The 20,875-nt window shown below is 41.6% G+C and overlaps 1 protein-coding gene across 1 annotated transcript in view; it reads right to left on the bottom strand.

Moving 5' to 3' along the window:
* grin2ca (glutamate receptor, ionotropic, N-methyl D-aspartate 2Ca) overlaps nucleotides 1-20,875 on the bottom strand; it is a 57,630-nt gene that overhangs the window by 14,421 nt on the left and 22,334 nt on the right. The window contains exons 2-5 of the mRNA XM_063018572.1: nucleotides 20,320-20,761; nucleotides 15,041-15,639; nucleotides 14,261-14,375; nucleotides 4,335-4,546 (exon numbers count right to left, since the gene is read on the bottom strand). Coding sequence (XP_062874642.1) covers nucleotides 4,335-4,546; nucleotides 14,261-14,375; nucleotides 15,041-15,639; nucleotides 20,320-20,745 — 1,352 coding nt within the window. The 5' untranslated portion in view covers nucleotides 20,746-20,761. The remainder of the gene's footprint in view (nucleotides 1-4,334; nucleotides 4,547-14,260; nucleotides 14,376-15,040; nucleotides 15,640-20,319; nucleotides 20,762-20,875) is intronic.

The raw sequence follows: 20,875 nt of genomic DNA, 5'->3' as shown, positions 1-20,875 counted from the left end.
TAATGAATAATTAGGATTGTCCTGATACTTTTGGCCATCAATGTATTTTAAAAAGATCTATGCTTTTGTTTATTCCCCATTAAACAAATTAAAGCCATTTCTCTATTTGGTATAGAGCACCCAAATGCAGCATGATCTATGTTAGAATTGGACTTGGTCAGGCTTATATTTAAGTGGCCCCATATTAATATAACCAGCAAAAACCCATTTAACCTCATTTCAAATCACTTCATTAAATATTTGCAAAGCTACAGTAGATCTGTACATGTACACTGTATGTGCAACTGCTTTAAAGTAAACGTGTCTAAAAGCAGGGTTTGTCAGGCAAAAAATGGGTCACAGAGAAAAATAATAATAATAATTAAATAGACATAAACACAAAATGAACTTGTACACGAACACCCCTTGTGGTGGCTTTACATTACGTTTTGTAATCCACAATGGGACCAGATTGCCACCATTTTCATTAATTAAGTATATTTCGTATCATGTTTTCTTTTGATGTATTGTGTGTGTTGCCTGGGTCGCGGTAAAAACTGGCAAAAACTGAGAGACAGGAAGAATGCAGCCAAATACAGGAACTTCTTTAGTATGACACTGACCTGAAGCATACAGACAAAATGACACTGGAGTGGCTATGAAGTCTCTGATTGTACTGGTCCAATGAAAATCTGTGGAGCCCTGAAGATGGCAGTTCACAGACATGTGCCATTCAGTCTGATGGTGCTTGGAGGGATCAGCTGTAAAAGATGGGATAAACTGCCCAAATCCGGGAAAGCATGTATAAATGGAACCAGACCATCAAATAAGCATTTGTGAGGTCAGTCACTAACGTTGGATAAGAAGGTCTGGTTTACAAGAAAATAATTCAATTAATACCATAGTAAGTTGAGGACAGAGCGTTCTGCAGGCCACTGGAGTTCCTCGACATGACATTTGTCAAACTACAGTTACACCCGAAGCATACAGGCAAAACAACACTGGAGTGGCTTTGGAGTCTATAAAGTATCTGAATGTGCTTAAGTGGTCCATCCAAAACCCAGACCTAAAGCCTCTTGCCATCCAGCCAGATAATGCTTGAGGGGATCTGCAATAAAGAATGGGACAAAACCGCCCAAATACAGGAAAACATTTGCTTAAATAAGCATTTGTGAGGTCAGTCACTAATGTTGGATAAGAAGGCCTGGTTCAAAATCAACGTCCTATTATTATCAAAGTAAGTTGAGGACAGAGCGTTTTGCAGGCCACTGGAGTTCCTGGACATGACATTTGTCAAACCACAATTATACTGGAACCAGTAAGGGCTTTATCTAAATTGTTGTAATCATATAGCTGATTTTATACTCCTGATAAAATGAAGTAGGTGAAACACTGAGCTCAAGAATTAGGATTAGTGTCCACATATTTTGAGCAGTATATTGGGACATATTTTTCTCCTCATGGTTTTCTTGACCTTGCCTGCAAAGTCAACAATGTGCCTTAGTACGAGGCTCCTGAGGGTGGGGAGTTTGGTAGGGTTTGTGTTTGCTCCAGTGCCGCAGGTTAATTAGGTTCCGGTACAGAAAGCAGATCATCAGGAGACAGGAGACACTGAAAAGCGAGGTGTGTGTGTGTGTGTGTGTGCAGGTGTTTATCCAGGAGTGATAGTAGTGTATAAGAATAGGACACACTCCAAATTGTAAGAGTGATACGCTGGCTAAAGCCGAGTGCTCTAATGACACGTCACCTTGTACTCTGGCTCCAGACTAATGAACCGTATCTTCATAGAGCGAGGTTAAACGGGTCACAATAAACACACACACACACACAGAAACACACACACGTTAGCGGCCAAAGAAAACAAATGAACTGCTGGATGCAAACAAGCTTCTCCCGCTGATGTTGCATGGTAAACACTCTGCTCCCCTTCCACACCACCTGGCAGAGTTCAGCAGTGGTGGGTATCTCTGCTTCCAAGGGAATTTCAGTGTGTTTACACGCAGCGCAGTGTGTACACGGGTTTGGGATTCAGCGATATAAAAACACAGACAAGGTGAATCGAGTCGTTCCTGAGTCCTGAGAGATTCACTCTCAGTTTAATCTACGCTTCAATGGGCTCATCTGAAATATACGAGGGGTCTAAAAAAAGTTTCCGCACTTTTATATTTTGGTTGGAAACTGTGAGGGTTGGAGGAGTAGTAATCGGTCGTGTCTGAGAGACTGAGAGACGCTTATAGTTCGGATTTAGCGCCATCTGATTCCCACATTTTTGGACGCTTGAAGAAGCTTTAAGGGGAAGAAGTTATTTTTTATATATATATATATATATTTTTTTTTTTAGCGTGTCCAATTGCCCGATTGCGTCATGCTTTCTCTCCACCAATGCCAATCCCCGATCTGATTGAGGAAAACAAAACTAACCCACGCCCCCTCCGACACGTGGGCAGCACCCGTATGCATTTTGTCACCTACACTTTGACGAGTTCAATGCGGATCAGCACTGTGTACGGAGAGACACACCCTGACAGCACTCTTTTCCCCTCTCTGTGCAGGCGCCATCAGTCAGCCAGCAGAGGTCGTAATTGCATTAGTTATGAGAGACACCCTATCCGGGTTTTAATATCCCACCCCTATCTGAACAGGCCAATCGTTGTTCATGTGGTCGCTCAGCCCAGCCCGACAGGCAGAGCCGAGATTCAGTACGATGTATTCAAGATCCCAGCTCTGGTGTAGAGCGTGCGTTTTACAGCTGTGCCACCTGAGCAACAAGGGGAAGAAGATTTTCATTTGATGATGATGTGAAAGCAGCGCTGCATCCGTGGCTACATGCTCAACCAAAAACATGTTTTGCTGATGGCTTTAAAAAGTTGGTACGACACTGGGCCACTTGTTCTTCAAGATTTCATAATTATAAGGATTAACAGGCTTGGCTTGGGTTTTAAGACACACTCTATGGCCCAAAGTGGACTGTTCAGCCTTACTCATTGTTAACAGGATTATAAAAAAATCATTATTATAAAATAAATGATGTAGCTAAGCTTGCAGGGGAACTAGGGAACCAATGACTTCATATTAACATTCATCAAATAGTAGAAATGACTGGGGTCCACATATCTTTGGTTGTTTAGTATACAAACCTAACAGGCTGTTTAATGCAAACCCAATTCCAAAAGTTGGAACATACACTGATCAGCCATAACATTAAAACCACCTACTAGTTTCTACACACACTGTCCATTTTATCAGCTCCACTTACCATATAGAAACACTTTGTAGATCTACAAATACTGACTGTAGTCCATCTATTTCTCTACATGCTTTGTTAGCTCATTTCATGCTGTTCTTCAATGGTCCACAGAGCAGGTATTATTTAGGTAGTGGATCATTCTCAGCACTGCAGTGACACTGACATCATGGTGGTGTACTAACGTGTGTTAGTGCTGGTATGAGTGGATAAGACACAGCAATGCTGATGGAGTTTTTAAACACCTCACTGTCACTGATGGACTGAGAATAGTCCACCAACCAAAATATCCAGCCAACAGCGCCCCATGGGCAGCATCCTGTGACCACTGATGAAGGTCTAGAAGATGACCAAGTCAAACAGCAGCAATAGATGAGCGATCGTCTCTGACTTTACATCTACAAGATGGACCGACTAGGTAGGAGTGTCTAATAGAGTGGACAGTGAGTGGACACGGTGTTTAAAAACTCCAGCAGCGCTGCTGTGTCTGATCCACTCATACCAGCACTAACACACGTTAGTACACCACCATGATGTCAGTGTCACTGCAGTGTGAGAATGATCCACCACCTAAATAATACCTGCTCTGTAGTGGTCCTGTGGGGGTCCTGACCAAGTGGAAAGCAGGTTAAAACAGTATGTAGAGAAACAGATGGACTACAGTCAGCAATTGTTGAACTACAAAATGCTTCTATATGGTAAGTGGAGCTGATAAAATGAACAGTAAGTGTAGAAACAAGGAGGTGGTTTTAATGTTATGGATGATCGGTGTATTGCACAATGTAATAAAAACACGAACCTTTATTTAACTGATAAAAGTGCTACAGAATTACTTCTAATATCATGGCAGACCAGTTTGACTGTAATTCGTAAATATAAACAAATTTTCAATCTGATTCCAACATCAGATTTTTTACTTTTAAGAGAAAGAGCGAGACTACGGCTGGTTATTGTAATCCTGGAAGGTTGGCACCATTATTAGGTTTGTTATTATCTTCTCCTGTTATTGCAGCCTTCTCAGTACAGATTCGTTCTAAAAATATAAACCTGGGAAACTGCTCACCCTGGGATTCTTCACAGCTTTAAAAAAGGGAGTCGTGCATGTACTTACGCCTCGGTTTTGTTCGACTGGCGTCTGCAGGGCACGGTGTTGCTCAGACACGTGCCAGTGATGTGGTCTACAGCCTCCACTATTACGAACGGTCTCTCTTCCAGGGTGGCCACCGTTAGATGCCGATTGTCGGACACCGGCTCCAGGTATGTTCCGTAGCGGGGCCAGACAGGATAGCGCATCTGCAGTATGCCCCACTCATAGCTTCCCACCTGGAGGATGGAAGGAGAAAAAGATTCTTGTGTAGGAATGCAAACAACAATACACAGTCGAGTCACATTATTATGACCACTTCCTACTTTTGACAGCGGCAGCGCCTAGCTCATGAAAGGAGTCATGTTTTGTGAGCTGGTTGGTGGGTATATGAGGGTATACAATTGTCTTCCCTGGGGCCGATGGGATCTTCCAGCAGGACAATGCGACATGTCACATGGTTAGAAATGTCCAACATTGGTTGGATGAGCATGACCAAGACTTCCTCATTCCCCAGACTTGAACCCAATTGATCACCTGTGGAACCACCTTGATCGTCGTGTTCGATCTGTGGATCCTCCCCCATGCATTTCCAGCAGCTGTGAGATGTACTGCAGTCAGCATGGCTCCAGATACCTGTGACAACCTACCAGGACCTTTTTGAGTCACACCCAACCTGTCTAGCTGCTGTCCGTGCTGCACACGCCGGTTACTCTGGATATTAGTTGGTGGTCACCATTCTAATCCATGGTATGATCTGCTTTGCTCTCAGAACAGCCTCAATTCTTGGACACCACATACCACAAGGTGATCCCAGAAGGTATCGAGTTCCTCATCCTTTTGTCTCAAGTTGCCGCCAGAGTCTTTTACACGCTGTTTAGCAAACTAAGTGGCTTCTGTCATGCCACTCTGCAACACTCCACTCTGGAACATGACCATCAAGGTGGTCCCACAGATGCTCAACTGGGTTCAAGTTCGGGGAATAAGGAAGCAGGGGTAGTAATTGGAAGCCTTAGTCATGCTCTTCCAACCAATGTTGGATATTTCTAACCATGTGACATGTCGCATTGTCTAGCTGGAGGATCCCATCCGCCACAGGGAAGACAATCAGCATGTATGGGTGTACGTGATCTGCAAGGATAGATTCATACCCAAATCGGTTGAGAGTGCCTTGAGAGTGTTTTTCTAAACCCCTAAAAGTTGTTGCAGAAGCATTAATATAAGTACATGCTGTTGACTTTGTACATTTACAACACAGATCTAACAAAATAATCATTACCAAAAAAAACAGCTTATTACCTGAAGATTGCAATTTTACCCAGACAAAGCTTGTCTGTATCCTGTAAGCTGTATCCTGTTTTAGATGCGAAATAAATAATAATCAAATATTGGTTTTTCAGACAAAAAATATGTTAGAAGATCTATCTGTCGCCCTACTTTAAATAAGTTTACTCACCAATTTAGTTTGTGAAGACTACAACATTATGGGTGGCTGATTTATTTACAGTTGAAATAACATTGCAAGAAAAATGTTGTCCTAGTTTGGTTCAAAAATAATGTTTGTAAGTAATCAAATAAATTTAAAAATAAAACGTGAGAAAATAATAGAAGAGGGGGAAACCCAATGAAGCATGTTGGCCAACTGTTTGATAATTATTTTGAGGGTAATGAGACTATCTTTGTATAATTATATTCATTATATTCATTATATTTTGCTGTGCTCGATCGAGGACTTAATAGCTACATTGATTTGGCTTAATGTCTGCATCAATATGTAAATCACCAGCCTGGGAAAACATGCAATAAAAGCCCAGAGGATGCAAGTAATTAGACAAACTAATCAAAGTGATCTAACATGACGTCTATGATTGTTAATGTTGGGGAAATTGAGTAAACAGCCTTGTAAATAATTGTTTTCTGTGTATAAATATGGGTTCTTTCCATTTATGTACTCATTGTTTTGTGTGGAAATGTCAAACTGTCCCAAGACTCTTTCTCTATGATATCAATCATATGTTATAGACAATTACATATTATCAGAAACACCATCCAAATACATGGTATGACCTGCTATGACCTGCTTTGCTTTTACCACAAGATGATCCCACAAGCTGTTGGATTTTAAATGCTGTTTAGCAAAATCCAAGCAGGATGTCATGTGCATTTTAATCAACTGTGGCTTCTGTCATGCCACTCTGCCATACAGACCTGATTCATGGAGTGCTGCAGAGAAGATGTCCTTCCAACAGGTTCTCCCATCTCTGCACAGGGGTTTGCACTATTGGGTTCTTTGTGACCTAAATGACTAAAGCTCTTACATTTACATTTTTGGCATTTAATGGACGCTTTTATTTAAAGTGACTTACAGTACTGTGACAGTATACAATCTAAGCAATTGAGGGTTAGGGGTCTTACTCGAGGGCCCAACAGTGGCACCCTGGCAGTGGTGGGGCTCGAACCAACAACCTTCTGATTACTAGTCCAGTACCTTAACCACTAACCTTAACCACAAGTTTTGTTCACTTGTTGCAGATATTTAGGAGCAATAAAAGCTCAACTATCATTTAGTAGTGTAACAGAAAGTCACAGACTAAGACTAGACTATTTTCTAGTACTGATAAATACGCTGAACTGTACCCCTTTATTCCAGAAAAAGAAATCATTTTGAGAAGTTTGGTGTGGGAAAAACTTGACCAGCCTGCTCAGAGCCCTCACTTACATCCCATTCAGGACCTTGGGGATTAATTGGATTGGTGACTCTAAGGCAGGCTGGCAGCCAACATCACTAATATACTGTAAGTTGTAATCTTGATTATCTATTAAATGTTATTGCCGATAAATTTAGAATGACATGTTAACTAACCGATTTACGTTTCATGGTCAGGTGTCTTAATACTTTTGATTAAATAATGTATCTGCTTGTTATATGACTTAGTGCCCCCCAAAATAACAATTTGGTGTCATTGCTGTGCTGCCACCACCCAATTAATATTTGATCAGTGGGGGTCCTGTGGGAGTGCTTTTCTATTCATGGATGGGGTAAAGAGGGATGACAAAGTGTACAAAGAAATAAATGGGATACAGTCAGTCAATGTAACAGGGCTTGTCTCTAAAGTGCCAGTTTGAAGCCTAGCACCAGTGAGGTGATGAGAAATTTTGAGGCTGAAGGGCCAAAAAAAGGAAATACTACTGATGAAATACAAAAATAGCCAAAGCTGATAAACTAAATACAATAATGAAACAATAATCCGTAGTCTGAAGCTAGGAGAGTAGAGGAGTGGTTTGTCACCTTGATGCCAACTACTCAATCCACCAAGATACAACCCAACCCACGAGAGAACCCAGTAAATCTGGCAGTGACCGTAAAAGCAGAGATATTGTGGAACTGCCATTCCATCAACCGAGGGCATTGACGGAGCCAAAAGAGTGCTGCACCAAGGGTTCGGTTCCCCAGAAAAAAAAAGTCAAAACATGCATTAGCAGAAAGCTGAGCAGGTCCTAGTCTGGCTTGATGGCCTCAAAGAGTAAAAAAAGTGCAGGTAAACAGAGAAGCCAGAAATGAACTTACAAATGAGGCTAGTATAAAAAGCTGTAGTGTATCAATGCTTAATGAGGTGCAGAGACTGCCCTTGAAACACTAATGGAACAGTAATCTGCACCACCATGCCCCCTGCCGGCCTGTAATGGCATTTCATGCAGGTGGGCATAAAAATGTAATCCATTACCCCGCCAGTCAATATGGTAGGTGCAGCTCATAAACTAACAACAACAAAACAACATTTACGCTCCTGACAGAAGTAGCTGACGCAAGGCCTTCTGCTTTCGCGAGGCCCAAAGCCGGAGTCTATATATCCTACATGGTTAATCCGTCCAGCAGTCTATGTGCCTTGTTTATGCACCTCGCCGAATGTGCCAACACACACAGCTTGTCTGTAATACATACTGTCACTCACTGTCGGGCTTTACGAGTAAGAAAATAAACTGTATTTACAGTAGACGTGGAACTTGTTCAGCTTTAAGATTGTTTAAATCAACACACAGAGGAGATCTGATTGGCTTCTGTAGAAGAGCTTCGTGTCTTCACATGGGTAAAATTGCTAATAGATTTTTTAAAAGCTTTTTGCTTTGGTATTGAGACATAAGCTAAATTGATTTTACTTCAAAGTGTACATCTATCAAAAGACAGCTAGTGCAACTGAGAGAAACCTTTGATTTTTTTTACATTTAACCCATTATATTTACATCGATCAGGCATAACATTATGACCACCTTTGTAATATTGTGTTGGTCCCCCTTTTGCTGCCAAAACAGCTCTGACCTGTCGAGGCATGAACTCCACTAGACCCCTGAAGGTGTGCTGTGGTATCTGGCACCAAGATGTTAGCAACAGATCCTTTAACTCCTGTAAGTTGCGAGGTAATTACTTAGCCCACCAAATTTAATTGGTCAGACAGTTTGCAAAAGTAATTGGGCAGGATTGATTACAGAATATAAATTTCACACACCGTTAATTATCAAGGCAAAAATTACCCCAAAGCTTTGGGGAACACTGAGGACATTTAAGAAAAGCAATCCAAAGAAGAAAAATAGGTTAAAATATAACAAGTCTTTAGGATTCCACTAAACCACAGCGAGTGCCTTTATCTGTGAATGAAGAAAACTCGAATCTACCCAGTCAATTTGCTTAACCCTTTAATGGTCTCACCAAAAAATAATGAATTTTTTAGTTTCTTGGGACAATACAAACAACAAACAATTAATATTTTTTTACTAGTGCACACAGTGTATTTTAATGAGCCTCTACCAAAATGTAGTATTTAAACTCAAAGTAAGCTTAACCTAATAGTTGAGCAGACCAATAAAGGGTTAAAATTAACCAAAGACTCTGCAACAACTCATCCAGAAATTTACCCTGACTCCTATGTCTTACATGGCCTATTATGTCTTCAGAACGCTCACCCAGGTTGGTAGCACATCTAATACTTGCACCCGGGTCTATTCAATTGTGGGCTCTTACTAAACTTATTAGTTAGCAGCAGCTCATGTATTTTTTGGTTTTGTCCACACATAAAACCATTTTCCAGTGCTCAAGGATCCAGGTTTTGTGTTACTCCAATCAGATTCAATTAGATTGACATATTTTTAATACAAAATGTTGTTGATACAGAAATGTTTGAAGGTTAGGAGAATCATACACCCAAGGTTTGTGGAGTTAATGACGTATAGTTTTTGTTTTAGATGTTTTGGGTATCAATATTTGGTCTTTCTGAAACTCCGTAGTTACATTACATTGTTTTAAATCTTGTATAAAAAGGTGCTTCTTGTCAATGGTATTTTATAGCTGGGACATGCAGTTATTTAACAATCAACCTTATTGAAGTCACTAGTGCAGCTCTTTCCACCTTGCAGATATCATTCACTCTCTCTCCCTCTCACAAACTCTCTCTTTATTATTCCCTCAATGTGCCAAGGCTTGCTTAGCCATCTTTTAGGTGGCATTAGGTATTTTTTAAGATGGCTCAGACACAATTATGTCAGCCGGGGGGCTTTTAATAATGGTTATTTGGTGATTTAGCTCCCTAATAAATGACCTTTGCAGCACAACACGAGTGTAAAGTGAATTGTCTCTGCAGTATGGTGTAGTTAGAAATACGAGCAGGAGATATAATGAGCTGGGAATATCTCAAATGAGCAAAAGACAATGAGTCACGAAAACTGGGAATGAAAACAAAGTACTATAAGTCATTTATATGTTTGTACCGCAGGTGTTTTTACTTTAATTTTGTCTTTTTTTGAAACGTTATTGCTTGTCATTAGGGATGATGGACTGTCCAGTATTTTTACTTGGACCTGGATTTGCTTCTGGTTGTGACCATTTGTCTTCAGAGATCCTGTTTTTATCTAACACAAGCCAACTGATTTTTTATTGTGTTTATGGATTTTTTTTATATATATAATAAGCAACAAAATTCACTTAACCTTTAAGGTGTTGGTTTGAAAACATCTTGTGTGGCCTCCTCAAAGCCTATCACAATGTACGTCTTGCTTGAATGTCCATGCTCCAGTAGCTTATTAATATGTATTGTTCTATGTTTACTTATTGTATGTATAAGTGCCGTTGGATTGCTGCTCAATTTCATTGTACAGTGTGCAATGACAATAAAGGCATCTTATCTTATCTTATCTTATCTTATCTTATCTTATCTTATCTTATCTTATCTTATCTCATCTCATCTCATCTCATCTCATCTCATCTCATCTCATCTCATCTCATCTCATCTCATCTCATCTCATCTCATCTCATCTCATCTCATCTCATCTCATCTCATCTCATCTCATCTCATCTCATCTCATCTCATCTCATCTCATCTCATCTCATCTCATCTCATCTCATCTCATCTCATCTCATCTCATCTCATCTCATCTCATCTCATCTCATCTCATCTCATCTCATCTCATCTCATCTTATCTTATAACGCCAGACCTGTTTTGGGAGGTTTCTGGATAAAATCTGATCCTTCAGATGAATTTCCTCCTAGCAAGTCAAGTAACATTTGGGTTTTCTTCAAAACATAATCAGTAAATCAGAATTATGAGGTCATTCTACAACGTTAAGTGAAATTACAGACTGGCAACTTATTCCAATAGTCCAATTCCTGATTGTAACATACTCCATGGTTGCACCACCTCTGACCGCAGGGCCAAGAAGAGCTGAAGAGTATCACACATACCCGGCCACTTCTTTTAAACCATCTCACCGAGAGCCCTATTGCATATGGAGATTCCAGCACTGCTGTCTGTTAATCATCCATCTCTTAAGCAGGCACCTTGACTGACCAGCAGAGACCACAAATACTTCTGACAAATGTATGATTCAGTTTCTCAAATATATAGAGCTCAGCTGGCTTTTCCATGATCAAACTAAACCTATAAACCTATAAAAGCTGTATTTAATCATAATAACTAATCATAAATTTGTCAGGCAGTTGTAGCCTAGCTACAAGGTATGGGTCTACCAATCAGAAGGTTGCTGGTTCAAGCCCCACCACTGCCAGGTTGCTGCTGTTGGGCCCTTGAGCAAGGTCCTTAACTCTCAATTGCTCAGACTGTATACTGTCCCAGTATTGTAAGTTGCTTTGGATAAAGGCGTCTGCAAATATGTAAAATGTGGTGGCTATAAAACAGCATCAAATAATAGAACTTTCTACATTTCATTTTTTCATCTTCATCAAACACTGTACCCTGGTAAAGGTATCAGCATGGCCCTGTTCCATCAGGATAAACTGAACACAAGGCAGAAATACCTTAGACAGGGCAGTAATTCATCACAGGGCTTTGGCCATCCCAACTCTGTGTACAATTACATTAGATTTACATTTTAGCATTTAGCAGATGCCCTTATCCAAAGTGACTTACAGTACCGTGATAGTATGCAGTCTGAGCAATTGAGGGCCCAACAGCTGCACTTGATTACCACTTGACTACCAGTGAAGTACCTTAACTACTAGGCTACAACTGCCTAGACGCCCAATGGGCTGATAACACAGCTGAGATTTGAACCCGTATCTCAGCAGTAGTGGGCTAGCATAACAGACCAAACAAACTTTTAACATAGAATAAATATATAATGTAGTTCAGACGTTGACAGATTCTGAAATGGAGAGTCTGAGAGTCACAATAATCCTGGCACATTTACATTTTCAGCATTTAGACACTTTCATCCAAAGTGACTTACAGTACTGTGACAGTATAAGTGACTGCCTAAGCAATTGAGGGTTGAGGGCCTTGCTCAAGGGTCCAACAGTGACAACATGGCAGCGGTGTGGCTTGAGACCTTTTGGTTACTAGTCCAGTACCTTAACCATTAGGCTACTACTATTACTGCCCTAATGCATACTTTCTGATTCTTTCGTTCTCATTTTTATCAATATATATAAAAAGGATTTTTTTTGTTAGACAGTCACATCCACAGAGTTTAAAAATAAAAGACTATTTGGAGTTCAAGACAAGTGATGCGCCGGCTGTCTGAAGAAAAATATAAAAATAATGGTGTGAATGTGAGGTGTGATCTAAGGCTTATATTTAGGTTTCGCTGCATGAATTCAAATCATCATGACACGCCCTTCATGGGAATTTTCTATAAATTTCTAAGAATCTGCCACCACAACCTCGGCAAATTGTCCCATGATTTAAAAGTGCGCCAGCAAAGAGGCTGCCAGATCTTCCAATTACACGAGCTGAATCATCGGGTGAAATATAGCACATTTAAAATAAACAGAGCTTCACCTTGAGAGAGACATAAACAGTGTAGTAATTACTTCCATACAGCTTAGAGCTGTGTATTCGATGAGCCGAGACCTAACTCTTAACCTTCAGCATGTTAATGCAGAACTCTCTAGTACACTAAAGATGGGTTCATTTTAGAGTCGCACAATGAATAATTTGTCCTACTCACTGAATTATTATTATCCTGGTCAGTGTTGCAGTGGGTCTAATTCAGGAATCACCCCTGACAGGTCGTCAGTCCATCACCGGGCGCAGACAAACACTTACATGGCAGTTTTTAGTAGCTCCAATTGGCCTGACTGGCCCCAGGACCTTCTTGCTGTGAGGCGACAGTGCTACCCACTGCGCCACCGTGTCGCCCTCACTAAATTAATGTTTGGCAAAAGACATCATGACAGTTTATGGTAGCTTTCAGGATTCTGAAGTGTTTTATTACTAATCCAGAGTCCCTTGTGCAGCTTTGTTTACTCTTGGCAAGATGACAGAATTTCATCCTTCACAAGATGGCAGGTAACACACACAGTTCATACAGTTTTAACAATTTAATAATTTAGTAATACCTCAACACAAATTTTTAAAATATTTGCTACAAATATTCAAGCATCTGATGCTGCAAATGCCCATAATGTCCAATGTCCATACTAAAAATAGCCATTTTGAGATGGTAAAATGTAACTATAAAGGAATGCCCAAGGTCAGCAACAATACTTAGATAGGCTGTGGTATATAAATAAGCTCTATTGGTATTAAGAGAGCCCAACCCAGTTACAGTTACCACCAGCAGGTGAACAGTGAACTATAAACACAAGGCAGGTTCTGGTATTGTACTATTTTAATGCCATATGTTTTTGGTGGAGCGTGTAGCCACTGATGCACCGCTGCTTTCACATCATCATCACATGAAAATCTTCTTCCCCTTAAAGCGTCCAAAAAGATGGAAATCAGATGGTGCTAAATCCGGACTATAAGCGTCTCTCAGTCTCTCAGACACGACCGGTTACTCCTCCTCCCACCCTCAACGTTTCCAAAGAAAATTTAAAAACGAGGAAACTTGAGAAAACTTGGTTAGTTTTAATGGTTTACAATGATCCATTTGTTTTAACCTAAGTACAAAGTAGTAAACAACAGCCAGTAGTAGACTTTCAAGCAACAATCTGTCTGTCTGTCTGTCTGTCTGTCTGTCTATCTATCTATCTATCTATCTATCTATCTATCTATCTATCTATCTATCTATCTATCTATCTATCTATCTATCTATCTATCTATCTATCTATCTATCTATCTATCGAAATCTCTGTTTACAAGGTCCTACAAGGTCACTGATGGGATTATTAAAGGTGATTATTTTCTTTCCTTCTTACTGCATTAACCAAGTTTCTATGTGGGACTTTGTCTGTGCGATCCTTCTCTGCAGACAAAAATAAAACTCTTTTCTACCCATAATCCAGTCTCTAAGGTATTTCATTAAAGGTTTCTTCCACCACACTATCTATCTAAGACACTGAGGAAATCATCAGTGTGAGTGTAGAGACTCATAAAACATGTTGATTAGACCGCAGCATTTCAGCTCGCTGTATACATCACAGTCTAAATGTAAAACACTGTAGGATATGAGCATCTAAACCCATTTGAATGGGAAATACAACCACGATGAATGTGAGTCTGACCTTGTCCCATTGCCTGTCCCGATCCAGCGTGATTATAATCATTGCAGGGTTCACCAGGTATCCATCACTGTTGAATGAAAAGTCTGTGTGTTCCCACGTTACATTCAACATGTGCCTGTGGAAGGACATTAGACACGTAAGACACACACTAGACATTCTGGTCACATAAATTGCACTCATGTCGTCAATCACAGTTTGAATGCTTGTTTGTGCTGTTTTTTTATTAGTTTTACCATCTACTCAATCCACCAGTGAGCCACAGCCTAAATTCTAGTCTATTGCAGCAAAAACCCACAGTAGACTAGAATCTGGCAGTCTGTGGATGCTGGTTTGTGCAAGTTTTTTTTTAGTTTGTAGTTTCACCAGCTACTCAATCCACCAGTGAGCCACAACCCAAATTCTAGTCTTATGCAGCAAAAAACAGCAGTAGACTAGAATCTGGCAGTGACAACTGATTTAGACCAACAACCCATGAATGCTGGTTTGTGCTGGGGTTTTTGTTAGTTTGTGGTTTAACCAGCTACTCAATCCACCAGCGAGTCACAACCCAAATTCTAGTCTAAATTTGGCAGCAACAACTGACTTAGACCAACAACCTGTGAATGCTGGTGTTTGTGGTTTGTGCTGGTGGTTTATGGTTTATGGTTTAACTCACAGCTACTCAATCCACCAGTGAGCCACAACCCAAATTCTAGTTTACTGTAGCAAAAAACAGCAATAGACCAGAATTTGGCAGTGACAACTGACTTAGATCAACAACCTGTGAATGCTCTTACTTACTTGAATAACGTGTCATTGTTTTCTGGCAGCACCGGACTTTGGCAGTCTGCGTGCCCATCAGGAACAAAGCCTCTGTGCTTACGGAAGCTTTCCACCGCTTTTACCACAATGGCCACGCCATCTCTCACTCTGTTCCTCAGACTCATCTTCCAGCGGTCCGTTATGATGCTGATCAGTCCCACAGGAAAGCTATCAGGAGGAGGAAGGTTAGGATTCCCCACTGCCAAACTGGAGATAATCCAAATATATCCAGGTCCCACCAAGCCCACCTCTCTGGCCACGCTGAACAAATACTGGGTTTCATCATAAGAGCAGTAGACCAGAAGCACCTGAGCGTCAATCTGCTGCAGCAGACGCCGCGCCCGGATGTCGTTCATGACATCAGCCGACATGTCGAACGTGAGGACATCCTGAAGCTCCCACAGGAAGTAGGAGGTGTCCGTGAAGGAGCGGACATAGTCTACGAAGGCCTCGTTGCCAGGGTACTGACTAGTCACCACTGCAAAACTGTCCCAGTTGTACTCCTCCATCACCTTGAACATTCCATTGATCTGCTGCTCGATGGAAGCACCCAGCTGCAGGAAGGTGGAGCCATCACCCTAAAAAAGACAATCATTAACAAATGAACACCTGTTTATTTTCATGTCAAGTCCTGATGTTTGTTGTTTCACTGTCATGGTCTTGTGTCCTTCAGAGCAACACTTGAATCATCCATAAACTAGGGTAAGCCTGTGTTCACATGAGTGGAAATGAGAGATGTTCTGCTTTATTCCACTCGGTATACACTGACCCCTTTCACTGCTCTAAAAATCACTAACTTTTCTTACTGAATAATATTTGGCCTGAATTTGCCACAAATGAAGGACATATTAGGGAAATGAGATTGCACGCTTCTTACTCAGAATCAATCTAAAATAAATGTATTGTTTAGTCAAGACAATGTTTCTAGCAGACTTGTACATTTTATGTAAATAAAAAAACATCTTATACTGCCCAATGTCTTCTGCTGACCAACAGTCCAAAACTAGACTGATTCACTAACCTGATAATGTACTTATTTGTATTTATTTATAGTAATTAACACAGTTAAAGTGTTATTAAACAATAAATTGCTAGAGCCTATTTTAGCTTTTCAATGGGCGCAAGGCACAAAGTAACACCCTGGACGAGGCACCAGTCCATCGCAGGGCAGACACATACACACACCCATTCATCTATAGGGCAATTCAGTGTCTCCAGTTAACTTGACTGCATGTTTTTGAACTGCGGGAGGAAACCGGAGCACCCGGAGGAAACCCACGCAGACACAGGGAGAACATGCAAACTCCTCACAGAAAGGACCCAGACCGCCCCGCCTGGGGATCGAACCCAGGACCTTCTTGCTGTGAGTCGACAGTGCTACCCACCAAGCCACCGTGCCGCCGAATTTAAAAGCTGGGAAATGTAACTTAAAGAAATCTTGGTGTTCAGATCCTCTACTGCAGTGTTATTTGCTGCTATGAATTTGAGATAAAGAGCCCTGCAAAACCTGAGAGCACACGGGAAGAAACTCATCACACTTCCAGTTTATTGTATGGAGGAGGGAGTTTATATAGATGGAGATAACAGGTGTACGTAAGAGCAGAGACCAAACAGAATTATTTACAAGCACAACCAAGTTAATGGTTAGGGGTGTTGGGGTTGTTCATTATTCAGAGTGAAAACAGAACCTGTTGAGACCGGTTCTGTGGTCAGAGAAGGACAAGTTACCAAGGGTTTATAACAGTAACACTGGTGTTACTTGATTTTTAATGCTTACCAAACCTCCATGTTACATTCTTTACATGCTTTCAACAGCTAACATTTTTGCTTTCCATTTCGCTCAGCGTAATATCAAACCTGGCAGCGACGGCAAATTGTAATTGCCCTAATCAGCTTAGTAATTGAGCAAAACATCCCCAGGACACAAAGGGTTTACAGGGTAAATCTCTTTTGCTTCTGTTTTCTAAAGCCGGCCAGTGGAGAACCAGAGAATAGCCTAGGAAATGGCACTGTTGGCAGGGCTACAATGTTTGCTAAGCTGGCCAGCTGCCCTCAAATCAATCATTACTTGTGGCATTTAAAGACTGAGCGAACAGAACGATGCATTTTGCAAAAAGATGTAATTAGTGACTTTAATGATTAAATAATTTTATTTTCTCTTTATGATTTAGTGGGATCTAGTAGTAACCATTTCATTTTAGTCTATTGTGATTTTATCATCATTTTTTATTTCTCTGTGATTAGGAAAATCACCTCTTGTTATTGAGTTTAAATCCCAGATCGCAGGTCCAGATCATCAACATGCTTTTTTGTACTTTAGCATCTTGATACTTGATTAACAAGGCAAAATACTGTATTGATTCAATATACACTGATCAGCCATAATATTAAAACCACCTCCTTGTTTCTACACTCACTTTTTATCAGCTCCACTTACCATATAGAAGCACTTTGTAGTTCTACAATTACTGACTGTAGTCCATCTGTTTCTCTACAGACTTTTAAACCTCCTTTTACTTTGTTCTTCAATGGTCAGTACCCCCACAAGACCACTACAGAGCAGGTATTATTTGGGTGGTGGATCATTCTAAGCACTGCAATGACACTGACATGGTGGTGCTGTGTTAGTGTGTGTTGTGCTGGTATGAGTGGATCAGACACAGCAGCTCTGCTGGAGTTTTTAAACACTGTGTCCACTCACTGTCACTGCTGGACTGACAATAGTCCACCACCCAAAAATATCCAGCCAACAGCGCCCTGTGGGAAGCGTCCTGTGACCACTGATGAAGGTCTAGAAGGTCAAACAGCAGCAATAGATGAGCGATCGTCTCTGACTTTACATCTACACGGTGGACCAACTAGGTAGGAGTGTCTAATAGAATGGACAGTGAGTGGACACGGGACACAGCAGAGCTGATGTGTCTTATCTACTCATACCAGCACAACACACACTAACACACCACCACCATGTCAGTGTCACTGCAGCGCTTAGAATGATCCACCACCTAAATAATACCTGCTCTGTGGGGGTCCTGACCATTGAAGAACAGAGTAAAAGGAGGTTAAAAAAGCATGCAGAAAACATATGGACTACAGTCAGTAATTGTAGAACTAAAAAGTGCTTCTATATGGTAAATGGAGCTAATAAAATGGACAGCGAGTGTAGAACCAAGGAGGTGGTTTTAATGTTATGGCTGATCAGTGTAATTTTAAGCTGTAGCGGTACAATGCAATACAATTCATTTTATGCACATTGTTAAAATTGCTGATCTCAATACCTACTGCTAGTCTGTATGACCTAACATTGTGGGTAATCTCAGTAATCACCCTTAATTAGCTTGATACCAATAATCTGGCGCTGACTGTAGTTACTACCTGCAAACACGCTTATAACAAGCTTTCAAAGAGGTAACATATAAGTCGGGGTGCTTTTTTTCCCAAATCAGGCCAATTTTATTATGCTCGCTCGTCTTTCTCGTCCTCTGACAGGACGGCCAGCTGGGTGGCTCTCTGAAGGTATTAATCAGCCTGAACCCCAGACAGCTGTCACGGTGCTACAAGGCCCGGCTGTGCCAGCCATTAATGAGTGCTGTGCCACCTAAGCTGTCTCTTTAAACGCCGACCTTGGTGGCTCGAATAGTGACGTTCAGACCATCCCGGCCAGCCCAGCGTAGTCACGGATGACTTCTTTTAACATACACAGAATTTTACAGCTGTAGTCAAAATTCTGCATACGCTTGCATTGGATATGTGCAGTATATTACTGATTTAAAATACAGTATAAGCACTCTCATAGACACACACTTACAACTCCTGTGATTGGCTAGTGTTTTAAACAGTGGGAGAGAAAGGTATTCTTTATCTCACACAAGGAAAGCAGACCTACTAAGCTTCTAATTCCAAGCAGACCAGAGAAGTCACCCCCTATAACCACTAAAAAATAAGGAGACCATGCCACAAAGTATAATGCCATTATAGAGCTTTCTAAACCACCAGATGATCCCTAATGTTGGAACAATATGATTATGTAAACCAATTAGGACCTTACAAACTCCTGTGATTGGCAAGTGTTTTAAACTGTGGGAGAGAAAGGTATTCTGTATCTCACACCCAGACAGCAGACCAAGTGTGTTCTCTTTATAATAGATTACTATCTCAATAAGTGTTTAGTTTTTAAGGTTGTAGGATTATTCATTTTGTAATATAGAATGTTACATAATGCATTTTGGCATGCCAATTAGTTATCCGCTGGATCATGTCCGTCTCATACTTGCGCAGTCCACCGACCCCTTCTTATTCGCCTGTACTTTGGTGGATTCGTACTTGAGACTAGTCTAGCTCATGGAGAGTCACACACTGATCTCCACATTCCTCCACTTCTGTACAGGTGCCTCAGGCTACTAACCAGGGTTCTCAAACGGCGTAGACCCCACCCACTTATTAGTTCGGTGTTTTCCCACTCAGTGGACTAGTAGCCAATTTCGTCTGCTGTAGGCACTGCCAGTTGTGTCTGCAAGGGGGCGCCCAGATGAGAAGAAATTTGTTCAGATGATCACATGTAATCCAATAAACATATAAAATAAATACTGTCACGCCCAGGTGGTACAGCGGGATATTCCGCTAGCACACCAGCACCGAGTTTCTGAACTCCTCGGTTTGAAACTCGGTGTTGCCACCGGTCGGCTGGGCAGCATCTGGCGGGCATAATTGGCAGTGCCTGCAGCAGATACTAACTGGCCACCGTATCTGCAGGGTGGGGGCCGGACTATGTGCGAGTGGGTGGGTCTTCATACACTGTGTAAAGACCCAGATTGGCGGAAGAGACGCCTGTGCAGAGTGCAGGGGCGAGAAGAGGAGGGCTGTGCACGTGTCGGAAGAGGTGTGTACAGCGACGTGCTCTCCTTGGATGCAATCTGGTATCTCTCAGCAGCGGAAGACAAAATTGAGTACGCTAAATAGGGAGGAAAATGGGGAGAAAATGCATTAAAAACTATTTAAATAAATAAATACTGTCCACCATCAATCAAACTTTACATCACCATAGGAGTAGATGCAAGAAAAAGGTTGACCTTGGTTGACTGTGGACAGTGTCACCTCTGTCTCAAAGGCTTCCAATTGCTAGCAGACTAGAGAGGTCACCCGCTATAATTACTAGGAAGTTAGGAGGCCATGCCACAACGTGTAATGCCATTATTAAACTGTCTAAACCACCTGATGATCCCTAATATTGGAACAAATTGAAGTAACCCAATTCTGACCTTGTGTGGCAGGACTACAGCAGATCCCCCGCTGATTCCGACAATAGGCACGGACGTCTGTGTCGATATGAAGTCGAGGATCTGTGCCACAGCCTCCGAGCCGATGTTGTCCTCGAACACCACGCCGTGCACCCGATTGGCGGCCAGCGTGTCGCAGATCCGTGTCAGCAGTGCCCGAGGGTTGCTGTCGTTCACCAGCACCGTGATTGGATTCACCTCCAATGGCAGATCCATAAAGTTCTCTCGGCTCAGGCGGCCTTTTATCTCCACCTGGTAGACGGAGCCGCTGAACACCACTGCCACATTCACGGCCGGCTCGGGCATGGCAAACGGCCGGCCCTGGCAGCACGGCCAGGTACAGAGCGAGAGCAGCAACAGCAGAGGTGGCCACAGAGCGTCGCACGGGCGGTCTAGACGAACGCCCATCTCACTCGCCTACTACCTGCATGAACGAGATAAACACTTATTAACAGTCATTAAGAAATCTTAGTGTAGCTTCCTAATAAATCAGTAGTTAATTGGATAATTAGCAGATTAAACAAGGTGGTATAAAATA

The sequence above is a fragment of the Trichomycterus rosablanca genome, chromosome 22 (assembly GCF_030014385.1).
Source record: "Trichomycterus rosablanca isolate fTriRos1 chromosome 22, fTriRos1.hap1, whole genome shotgun sequence".
In the NCBI taxonomy this organism is placed as follows: Eukaryota; Metazoa; Chordata; class Actinopteri; order Siluriformes; family Trichomycteridae; genus Trichomycterus; species Trichomycterus rosablanca.
This window is presented reverse-complemented; position numbering and strand designations above follow the sequence as displayed.